Source organism: Bison bison, unplaced genomic scaffold (assembly GCF_000754665.1).
Source record: "Bison bison bison isolate TAMUID 2011002044 unplaced genomic scaffold, Bison_UMD1.0 scf7180017864215, whole genome shotgun sequence".
In the NCBI taxonomy this organism is placed as follows: Eukaryota; Metazoa; Chordata; class Mammalia; order Artiodactyla; family Bovidae; genus Bison; species Bison bison.
The window spans coordinates 404,284-416,110 of NW_011494787.1; the positions used below are offsets into that span (position 1 = coordinate 404,284).

The window sequence follows — 11,827 nt, forward strand, 5'->3', positions numbered from 1 at the left end:
TCTTGAGAGTCCCTTGGACTGCAAGGAAACCAATCCTGAATATTCATTGGAAAGACTGATGCTGAATCTGAAGCTCCAATACTTTGGCCACCTGATGCAAAGAACTGACTCATTGGAAAAGACCCTGATGCTAGGAAAGATTGAAGGCAGGAGGAGAAGGGGGTGACAGAGGATGAGATGGTTGGATGGCATCACTGACTCAATGGACATGAGTCTGAGCAAGCTGCAGGAGTTGGTGATGGACAGGGAAGCCTGGTGTGTAAAAAGTCAGACATGACTGAGTGACTGAACTGAAATGAAAGCAATTTAGTGATTTGTCTTAGAGCTGTGTTGGCCTGTCAGATCTCTTGTTATCACGTAGTTTGTGTGTCTATTTGGAATGGTTTTCAAGGGTGATGGAGGTGGGAGAGAACTGAAGATCTCCGAAAGTAATTCCTTAGAACTCCACTATCTGACACATAGTAACTGCTTCAGTTCAGTTCAGTCACTCAGTCGTGTCCGATTCTTTGTGACCCCATGAATCGCAGCACATCAGGCCTCCCTGTCTATCGCCAACTCCTGGAGTTCACTCAGACTCATGTCCATCAAGTCAGTGATGCCATCCAGCCATCTCATCCTCTGTCATCCCCTTCTCCTCCTGTCCCCAATCCCTCCCAGCATCAGAGTCTTTTCCAATGAGTCAACTCTTGGCACGAGGTGGCCAAAGTATTGGAGTTTCAGCTTTAGCATCATTCCTTCCAAAGAAATCCCAGGGCTGATCTCCTTCAGAATGGACTGGTTAGATCTCCTTGCAGTCCAAGGGACTCTCAAGAGTCTTCTCCAACACCACAGTTCAAAAGCATCAATTCTTTGGTGCTCAACTTTCTTCACAGTCCAACTCTCACATCCATACACGACTCCTGGAAAAACCATAGCCTTGACTAGACGGACCTTTGTTGGCAAAGTAATGTCTCTGCTTTTCAATATGCTATCTAGGTTGGTCATAACTTTCCTTCCAAGGAGTAAGTGTCTTTTAATTTCATGGCTGCAGTCACCATCTGCAGTGATTTTGGAGCCCCCCAAAATAAAGTCTGACACTGTTTCCACTGTTTCCCCATCTATTTCCCATGAAGTGATAGGACCAGATGCCATGATCTTCGTTTTCTGAATGTTGAGCTTTAAGCCAACTTTTTCACTCTCCACTTTCACTTTCATCAAGAGGCTTTTGAGTTCCTCTTCACTTTCTGCCATAAGGGTGGTGTCATCTGCATATCTGAGGTGATTGATATTTCTCCCGGCAATCTTGATTCCAGCTGGTGCTTCTTCCAGCCCAGTGTTTCTCATGATGTACTCTGCATATAAGTTAAATAAGCAGGGTGACAATATACAGCCTTGACGTACTCCTTTTCCTATTTGGAAGCAGTCTGTTGTTCCATGTCCAGTTCTAACTGTTGCTTCCTGACCTGCATATAGGTTTCTTAAGAGGCAGGTCAGGTGGTCTGAGATTCCCATTTCTTTCAGAATTGTCCACAGTTTATTGTGATCCACACAGTCAAAGACTTTGGCATAGTCAATAAAGCAGAAATAGATGTTTTTCTGGAACTCTCTTGCTTTTTCCATGATCCAGCGGATGTTGGCAATTTGGTTCCTCTGCCTTTTCTAAAACCAGCTTGAACATCAGGAAGTTCACGGTTCACATATTGCTGAAGCCTGGCTTAATACCTCCTAATTCTACCTGTAGGTAGAATTGTTGTTGAAAGGTCAGGAAGGTGTAATATGGACCCAGCTATCTGATCCTGAGACTGGGCACCATGTGGGTGTGAAGCACACCAGGGACTCCAGCGTTCTGGTGTTAGCTCGGGTTACTGAGTTGGCAGGGGCCTTCCGAAGGAGCTGCTCCTTGTGCATAATTCACTGCTTGTTCCTCCAAGGAAGAGCAGAGGGTGTGAAATCAACAGGGACGCCGCTGCCCCTGGAGGAAGCTAGCTGACATCCTGTACATTCGAAAAGAAAACTGAAAGCGCTTTTCTTCACAAGAAACCATTGTACGTGTTTTCCTCTTTTTTTCCTAACCCCTCAGGTACCACGGAGTTTCTGGGGTCCAGAGTTGTGGGTGAAACAGTGAGGGGTGGGGGGTGGAGTGTAGGGCGGTATGAAGGGAATTTAGGTTGTTCTGTGGTGCATGCTCTTTGTCTGATATGAGGGAGGTGTCAGCCTACTGGAGCCCACCCCGAGGAGCCCTCAGCTATATGATCTGTGATCTGCATCCTGGTGATAGTAACCTCTTTTCTGGCTGTTAAAGTGCATTCCTGTGTAGATGGGGAAAGAGAGAAAGCAAGCTAGGGCCAGAGCCGGGACAGGAATGTGACTATTTCCTTAATTGGACATAAGAGCCTTGAACTGGTTCCAGTTTCAGTGTTTTCTTTTAAGAGCCTGGACCCTAAAGATTCCATAGAGTTTTCTTTCTCTGAAAAATCCCTTTGGTTCAAAGGCCCCTTGATAGAAATAAAGAATAAGCCAGGGTTGAATGTCTTTGATATTTAGGAAGGCAAGAGTTCATGGGCTGACAGACCCCAGGCTTCTCTGGGTGGGGGATGGGGGCAGTGAGAGCAATCTGGGCAGAACAATGAAGGCTCCTCTCACAATGGCACACGGCAAAAACGTCCATGGGCTTTATACTGGGCTGCAGAGCTCTGAGGGGAGGATGCAAAGCACTTCCCTCTCGAGCATTTACAGAAGCAATTTCTCTCGGCCTTATTAGCACCCTGAGAGCCAAAAAGAGACGCTATTGCCTGCTTTATTGCTTTCAGAGCCTGAGACCAGAGTTCACACAACGTGCTGAGGACTTACAGCAAAGTCAGAGGAAGGCTAGAGGGTTCTGTCTGCCGGGTTAGGGTTGCTCTGCATGGTGGGCTGCTAAGTCCCTAGTGGCTGAGGTGGGAAAGTGTGCCCACACTCTCAGGCCTGCTCATTCATCGCATGCCCAGAACCCATCTGAATGCTTGCTAGGAGGCACCAAAAACTCCAGGGGATGTTGAGGTGAGCTGCTGTGCTGCTGGGGCCACAGCAATGCCCACCAGGCCGAGCTTCTCCGCTTGCCTCTGATGTCTGCCCTCCCCCACCGCCCCCAAAGCTGGAAATTTCAGTCAAGGGGCTCCAGGGGAAAATGGGGCAGTCTGTGGTTGAACTAAGTGAGAAACTGAAGCGTATGCAATCATGTCTGCTGAACACCCCTTTCCTCCTCCCGCCCCACACCTTAAAAACAAGCTGCGCGTCTGCTCAGGGCTTTCCAACTCACCAAGTGTTTTCATAACATTATCTCATTTCATCCTCACATCAACCCACACACATTCTTGCCTTTCAGATTTCTTATACACTCAAATGAGTTTCACTGAAAAAGGCTAGAAACTCCCCATCTCCCACTCACTTTTTTTTTTTTTAAGCCCCAAGCCTTTGACCGATACCTTGAGAAGTTCCTGGATCCCCAGGATAGGAAATTTGTTTATTCTGCCAGCTGTACCCCACTGGATGGACACAAAGTAGTCCTGATCTTTGCTATTGGAATCAACACTTTTGTATTCAGTTTATAGATTAGTAGTTAAAACAAATAAAACCACAGAGGCCAGAATAAAGTCTGTGTTTTGTGGGGAAAAAGGCTTTAGAACCAACAAGCCTCAAAGTCAAATTTTAGTTGAGCCATTTGAGAGTCATGTTACTTAACCTTTCAGACCCTCTCTTTTTTAGCTATAAAATGAAGCAATAGTACCACTGTCTTCAAGTTGTTTATGAGGCATAAGGGTTGTAACAGATTTGAGTGTGCCTCAGCATGCTTACATTGTGAAGTCCCTTCTGACTCCACCAGTAAGGACCAGCTCCACCATTGCTAGCAAATGACAAGCAATACTGCCTTTTGGCAAAGCTAGAGGGAGATAATGTGTGGAAATATTTTGCTAAATGAATGTGGATGGAGACTTTTTCTCCTCGATGAATAATCAGCTACGTGTCCTGCATACATGACACAGTGCTGCCTGAGATAGCTCTAATGAGAAATAAAGCTAAGTACTTTTATTCTTTTTTTTTTAATTCTTATTTTAGGTGAGAGGAGAAAGAGCTGGGAAACTGGATTTATGGAATGTTGGAAAGCAAGGCAGTTCTGATTATGCTTTATCAAAGCATAATTGCAATTCAACTCTCTAGTTCCTGGGGTTAAAGACAGGAGAAGGGAATATGGAAGAGTACTTAGATCCCTGTTCTGCGTATAGTAAATGCTTGGTAAATGTTGGTGGTGGACTGAGAGGGTTTTGAGAGACCAGATTATGTGTTTGATTTCTGCTGCTGACTTCCTGGCAAGTGCAATGCAAGGTGTGGGGTTGTAGTGGAAAGAACATTTGACCAGCAGTCTGAAGGCCTGTGTTCAGTTTCCATCTATACCCCCTTAACAGCCTGGTGACCAGGACATGCCACTTAATCTTCGATGTCTTCTTACCTGTAAAATGAGGAGACTAGACTCGGTGATTTGGAAAGTCTCTTTCAGCTTTAAAGTTTTGGGCCTCTATGCAACTTCATGCATTTGTGTTCCTGTTTCTTCATTTATTCAAAGGCCATAGAAACCTATCACATGGGATATTGGGAAGAAATGGTCAGCCTGCAGGTTAAAATAACCTATGTCTCTACCCACAACCGGAGAAGGCAATGGCACCCCACTCCAGTACTCTTGCCTGGAAAATCCCATGGATGGAGGAGCCTGGTGGGCCGCAGTCCATGGGGTTGCTAAGAGTCGGACAAGACTCAATGACTTCACTTTCACTTTTCACTTTCCTGCATTGGAGAAGGAAATGGCAACCCACTCCAGTGTTCTTGCCTGGAGAATCCAGGGACGGGGGAGCCTGGTGGGCTGCCGTCTATGGGGTCGCACAGAGTTGGACACGACTGATGCAACTTAGCAGCAGCTGCAGCAGCAGCTACCCACAACAGTGTAGCTGAGTGGCTGTGTAATCCTTGGAAAACCACTTCATTTATTTCAGACTCAGCTGGAATATTTGTAAAGTTGTGCTATGGTCATCTTTCTATTGATATGTTCTTTTGAGAGTTGAGATCATGGAAATGCTTTGAAAACCTGCAAGGTACTATATAGAGTATTCTAATTGAGAAACGGTATAGCTCTTATGGGCTTCCCAGTTAGCATTAGTGGTAAAGAACTCACCTGCCAATGCAGGAGACATTAGAGATGCTGGTTTGATCCCTGGGTCAGAAAGATGCCCTGCAGGAGGACATGGCAACCCACTGCAGTATTCTTGCCTGGAGAATCCTATGGACAGAGAAGCCTGACGGGCTACAGTCTATAAGGTTGCAAAGACTCAGATGCTGACTGAAGCAACTTAGCATGCACATGCATGCACGCGTAGCTGTTATACTTGTATCAAAGTTTAGCCCCCTGCTTCCCATATTTTCAAGTGAATGAATGTGTCACAAGGACCCAGAGGAGAAACGGAAAGTATAGATTTGGGGTCCCAACCCAAAGATTACTTTCAACTCCATCCTAAGAAATGGAGGTGAAATTTAGCTAAAGCTGGTATTAATAGAAAGTTTCCCCAAGAGGAGCATAAGATAATTACCTCAATGTTCTCCAATGTAGGAAAATTTTCCAGAGACCAGATAGGCCAGATATCTGCTGGTGGGGGCCTTACTTCCCACCCTCTTCTCCAAATGAGGCCATTTTGACACTAAGGAGTGTATAAGTGTGTGTGTGGGGGTGTAGCTTTCTGAGTTTTGAGAGTTTCATAAAGCAATAATCACAAAGATGCAACACAGGGCTGTTGGTTGTATAAGTGGTAAGACAGCCCTTCATGCCAGGCCTTGCCACAGATTGTTACTGAGGAAAGATAGCAGACAGCACACAGGCCCTGGCTCAGGAACTCTTGTTTAGGTGCCCAGAAAGTCCAGGCTGGAAACCAGGTCTCCAATCACTGGCTTCTATTTGGGTGGAGTAGATGACACGTCACACTTACAGGCATCCTTTGAGAAGCTTCCCTACCTTGCAGACAAGGCACAAACAGCGCCCCCTGTCGGCAGTAAACGCACACTTGGAATCCAACCCCCACTTACCCCCATGACACCTGTCCACAGAAGCATCATCACCCTCAGCAGGATACTACCGTCAAAGGAGCAGAATGAAGGTGGTACTTGGCAGCTGAAATCAATTTCTGATAGATCTTGTGGGGTAGGAGTGGAGGACAAGTTGGTGAGAAGCTCCTGAATTTCTCTGGTTGGAAGGAGCAACTAGGGATCTGGCCTGGAGGCACATTTTCACAGGAAGTCCTTTGTTTTTATTCAGATTATATATATGAATGACTAAAAAGAGCAAAATTGGTTTTCATGTAATTATTCTTGTACATTCTTATAGATTATTTTTATTTGGGTTGGCTTGAGAGGGTTGATCAAATTATGAGGGCCACCTCATGACTCTGCCACAGTTAAAACCTCACCATTAATCCTATCCTCCTTTACCTGAGATAAACCTGACGTTTCTACTTTTAAGCACAAACATATGGACCCAATACATTCACTGTCTTTCAAAGAGCTGAGTTCAACACACACTTCATTTTACCTAGATTGGGATACCTCCCTCCCCCACCTCCCCCTACCGCCCCACAGACATCCTCTGCACACTTAAGTCAGGGTTATGAAGCTATTTTACAGGAGGCTTTGAGGCAGAGGTGTGAAGCAACGCACTCCAGCCACACAGGGGCAGACTCCACCCCTGCTATGGGGGCTGCTCTGCAGCTTGAGCGCCCCAGAGACTCCCGGCGGCAGCACCGCCGTTCCTGGGCAGGTTGGGAGGGTTCGGCTGAAGCTCTTTTGTTTCTTCTCCTTGGAGCAAATCTGGGAGCCCAGGCTGGTGGGTGGTGTGTTCTTGTGCGGCGCGTCCCCCAGCACCCCCGGTCCCCAGCCGCCGGCCGAGTGTGTATGTGTCCAATGGAAAAAAACCCTACGACGACACCACATCTTTTCTCACCCGGGTCAAACCCTCCGCGGCTCCCAGCGCTGCAGACCAGCCCCTTGCAAGCTAACGTGACCCTCCGCGGGCACTCGGTCGCCTCCAGCTCCGCGTACCCTCCCACCGCCTCTTTTGGAGTTGTGCTTTTCCACGCAGCTTCCCGGGGGACAGAAGAGACGCGCCTCGCCTCGGGCGCAGCGATCCAGGTGCTGCGGGCGAGGATGCCAGGGAAAGGCCTAAGGTGGGGGAGCGGGGATGAACCCCAGGTGTGGGCTGGGGACGGCGCATGGGTGCAAGAGGGCGCTGGTTTAGGGATGGCGCCCTCCCCCAGCGCAGGGCGGCCGCGGAGCGGTCTTGTCCAGAGCGGGCCCCGGCGCCCTCCTCACCGCCACAGTCCTCAGCCCAGAAGTCCCTGGGGTGTGTGCAGGGAGAGGGGCGCGGACGCCGGCGGGATTGTAAGCGGGTAGTGGCGTTGACATTGAACTCAGGTCCTAGTGCATGCGTGCGGGTGCGCGCGTGCCCGTGTCCACGCGCGTGTTTGCGTGTGTGAGTGGTGGTGGAGTGGGGGCCGGGCTCGAAAGCTGCAGCAAACCACGGCCCTCGGGGAGCGGAGCCGAGCGCGCCCCCCAGCCGCCGCCAGCCGGAGCTGCGAGCGCTGAAGCCATTCATGATTTTGGTGACGTTATTCCAGGAGTGGGAGAGGGAGGGCGTGGCCTCCTGGAGCCGAGCCCCGCCCCCGCCCCTATAAATACCGCTTCCCGGGCTCTTTGTGGGGCCGCGAGCTCGTCTGCCCTGCCGACATCGCTGCTATCGGGGCTGTCTCCCGGAGGCGGACCAGCGAACGCCCAGTGCCCGCGCCCGGCAGCCTGCCGCCCCTCTCTGCGCCCCTGACATCCTTACCCGGGACGCAGTGACCGTGTTTAAATCACAAGGGCGTGGGTCAGGCTCCCCTAGGACTTCATGTCTGTTTATTTCCCCATTCACTGGTGAGTATCTTCTGCGCTCTCGGCGGGCATCCGTCTCGCGGCCGTGGCTGCTGGGCCCCGGGGCGCCTGCTCGTACCGGCTGGGTTGCGAGGGCAGCGGGCGGCGCGCCGGCACCGGGCACTAACCATCCGCCCAAGCCCGTGCAGGAGTCAAAGTCAAGGTTGCCTAGATGGGGGTGGGGGTGGTGGTGCTGAGAGCATCCAGACAAAGGAAGTGAACTCGCAGCCTTCACTTAAGTGACGGCTGGGAGGGTGTGTTTACGGTCGTGGTGGGGTGGAAGAAGAACCAGAGGTCAGGGCTGAACCTGGCTAATAAAACCCCCCTCTCTGCGGAGGGCTGCAGGAGGCGCGCGCCCGGCCTGGCGCAGGGGGCTCCAGCTCTCCCCGGCCCCTCCTCTTTTCCTTTTTGTTGCATGCAAGTCTTGGCGTCGAGGCCCGCGGCCGCCAGGCTGAGCTGGTGCAGCGGCCGCGTTTGCAGAGCTCCGAGGGGTGGGGAAAACGCCCTCTCCACACGGAACTCGACTGAAGCCACAAGCAGCCGCACAATCACTTGCTACACCTCTCGATCCCTTTTCCTCTCCACAGCCCCTAAACCCGACGCGCCTTTCTGGGGGCCGAGGCTGGAGAGGAGCCGCCCTCCCCCCAGGCTCGCCTGGGGGTCCTAGTGCTGCCCGGGCCGGGCAGAGGGAGGCGGAGGTTTGCACCCGACCTGAGATCGGGGCTGGGAGGGATGCGTCCTGGGCGCCCGGCTGGTTGAAGAGCTAGCCCCTGGCCGCTGGGACTTGCGTGCCGGCTGTTGCTTCCTTCCTGCGCTGAGAAGAGGAAGAGCGGTCAGGGGGCGAGCGCTGGTGGCCCCGAGCGCGCTCTCAGGTGCGGGCGCAGAGAGCCCGGCCCCGCAGGCTCCAGCTCCGCGCAGTCCTGCTCAGCTCAGAAACCGGAAAGTTCATGCTTCTTGCTCCAACTTTTCGGCCCCGCGCCGGGAGGAGTGAACGCCGGGACATCAGGCTGAGAGCCCGGCGAGAGTCGTGTGGGCAATAGCCTTTCCCGAACCTAGGTGGAAACTGACTTTGGAGTCCTAGTCCCTGACCTCAGACTTGCCCGGAAGCCCAGCATCCTCTCTTAGTCTCCCCTCCCTCAACCCAGCCTGCCTGTTTAGAAAAGAGACTGCATTCTCAAAACAGAGTGAAAATTCCTTCACCCTGAGGCTTGCTGTGCCCTCCTGCAGAAGGCCCCTTCCTTCCTACCTCCAGGTACCAAATGGGTGAGACTCGCAAGGCCGTTGGAGGCTGTGTTCCCCTGACCACTCAAAACTCACCAAGATGTGTGTCAAGGCCCATCAGGGTTATTGTCCCCTGAGAGATTAAGGTTGGGTCTCACTTTACAGTTGATTAGCATTTCATGGTTTGTAGTGCTCCACCCCCTCATCCTTGGAGCATTGTGAGCATAACTGTGAAAACTGTGAGCTCTGCATTAGTATCATGGTAACTAACAGGGCACCTGTGGCTCAGAGAGGTTGTATGACTTGTTCAGAATCACACAGCACTTGAGTGGCTTAGCTTGGACCAGAACCTATTGCTTTTGTTTCCAAATCCAGTGCCATTTCTATGCTATGTAGAAACTGTAAAATGAAGATGAGTTTGGTACCCCTGTTTCCTTAGCTGTGGTCTTTCTAAAGCCTACCCTAATTTTTATTTTTAACAATGTATAAAGGCATGATGGTGAAAATGTTGTGTTGTGTAGCGAGTACGTTGGCATTACACATTTGGTACCCTGTACGTGCCCATGGCTTGTGTGAGGATAATGGAACACTTGTATCCTGCTTACAGAGTACAAAGCACTTTCACATGTCAGCCATTGGTGGGCCAACTTGGCCCCTCTGGAAATTTCCTTTGCAATCAGAGTCTGGGCATCCTTAAGGCTTTTAATCCAGGGGATGTTTTTCAAGCTGTGAGCTTTCAGCTGCTGTGGCAAGGGCTAGAGAAGGGGCTTGGATGGCAGATGTGAAGCTTGGGGAAAGCTGACCCCTTGGGGCTTTATGTGGGGCATTTTGCAAAAAGGAACACTAGAGAGACATAGAAATTTAGGAAGGCAGCATATTGGACTTGGTTTCCCTGAGGTTGGCCTGTTATCATTATGTAATAGCAGTATTCGTTTTCAATAGAGACGGGTTGAATTGGTTTTAATATAGACAGATGGCCTCCACTACTTACTGTTTTGGGTTTTTTTCTAGTTCTGTCACTTAAAAGAAAATTCGGAGTCATTTTGTGCCAGTGGGGACTAGTACAGGAGAGAGGAGGAAAGAGGAGGTTTGCCAGAGTGGTTTTCAGACAATGGGCTTTTTTGAGAGCCCTGATGCTCTGGGCTTGTAAGGCACTTCCTCAGGGTATGAGCTTGTTTTTCTGCGAGTTCTGTTTTGAACACCTCTCATCCTCCTTCCAGACAGTTTCCTGATTTAACAGCAGAAGGCACGAGAGGAGGAATGTGAAAGTGTGTATGTTTGTTGACTTTTGTTCTGGGTTTCTTGGCAGCCCTGACTATCTGAGATCGGCCGAGATGACTGAAGTGATGATGAACACCCCATCCATGGAAGAAATTGGCCTCAACCCCCGAAAGGATGGCCTTTCCTACCAGGTGAGTTCAGTACAGGCTCCCTTCTGGCTTCTTAGACCTAGTGGCTTTTGCTGGGGCTGGTGGTAGACTTTGTTTTGTATCCCAGTGCTGTTTGTAAGATCTATGTGCCCTTGAGAAAGTTCCCGAATGCCAATAAGCCTCAATTTCTTCATCTGTAAAATGGGACAACAGTTGTTCTTACCTCATAGAATTGTGAAGATTCAACATGATGAAATAACATGGATAAGGCAGTCACAGTACCTGGGACACAGTAAGCGTTCAGAAAGCATGAGCCAGTTCTTAATTAGTCGTCCTGGCTGCTGTGAACTCTTCCCTTTATGGTGGCAAAGGGGAGGTGATTTGTGCAATCAGTTCAGACTAGAACTTCCCTTCCCAGGCAAGCCTTGGGCAGTAGTAACATTGCTGTGAGAGGCATCTTATGAAGAAGGGTGGTCTGGTGGAGGAATTGCTGTGTCAAATGCTGCTCTCTTCCTCTGGTTGATGGGTGACCAACTGATTCCAACAGGGTTAGTGTTCAAACTTAGAGTTGAAGAGACCTTTCCCCAAAGGGTAGTTCTCTCAAGGATGTGATTGCCTGGATCTAGCACATAGATTATCCTGTGTGGTGGATCCAGAATATATAAGGACCAAAAGAGTGGTCTGAGTAATGCCTTCAGATTCTCAGTCCCATGCTCTTTCTGGCCTACCATATGCTTTCCACTGCGCCTGGCCCACTACAGAGACCTTCAGATACTGTCAGGGCTGCTGCTGCTGCTAAGTCGCTTTAGTCGTGTCCAACGCTGTGCAACCCCATAGACGGCAGCCCACCAGGCTCCTCGTCCCTGGGATTCTCCAGGCAAGAACACTGGAGTGGGTTGCCATTGCCTCCAATAGTGAAAAGTGAAAGTGAAGTCGCTCAGTCGTGTCTGACTCTTAGCGACCCCATGAACTGCAGCCTACCAGGCTCCTCTGTCCATGGGATTTTCCAGGCAAGAGTACTGGAGTGGGGAGCCATTGCCTTCACTGTCAGGGCAGTGAACTGTTTTCAGATTTCTGAGAAGAGTGCCTCGGTCATTACATATGGGGGAGGAAAGAGTCTGTTTTTAAGAGAAGATCTTGGAAACTATGTGGCGTGGCTGAACGGGGAAAATGAATGGGGTGCAGTGGGCTCATTCAGCAGATACTAACTGAACGCCGCTATGGGCCATGCACTTTACAAACAGTGCTTGTTCAGTCTTGACCATAGCTCTGAGGTG

General features: G+C 50.2%; 1 protein-coding gene across 2 annotated transcripts in view; it reads left to right on the forward strand.

Moving 5' to 3' along the window:
- Nucleotides 1-6,799: 6,799 nt before the first annotated feature.
- LBH (limb bud and heart development) overlaps nucleotides 6,800-11,827 on the forward strand; it is a 26,008-nt gene continuing 20,980 nt past the window's right edge. The window contains exons 1-2 of one of the 2 annotated variants that reach the window (XM_010845278.1): nucleotides 6,800-7,182; nucleotides 10,490-10,592. In XM_010845278.1, the coding sequence (XP_010843580.1) occupies nucleotides 10,515-10,592 (78 nt within the window). In that variant the 5' untranslated portion in view covers nucleotides 6,800-7,182; nucleotides 10,490-10,514. Of the gene's footprint in view, nucleotides 7,183-7,743; nucleotides 7,963-10,489; nucleotides 10,593-11,827 lie in introns of those variants that run through there. The other variant, XM_010845277.1, reaches the window with a different exon arrangement.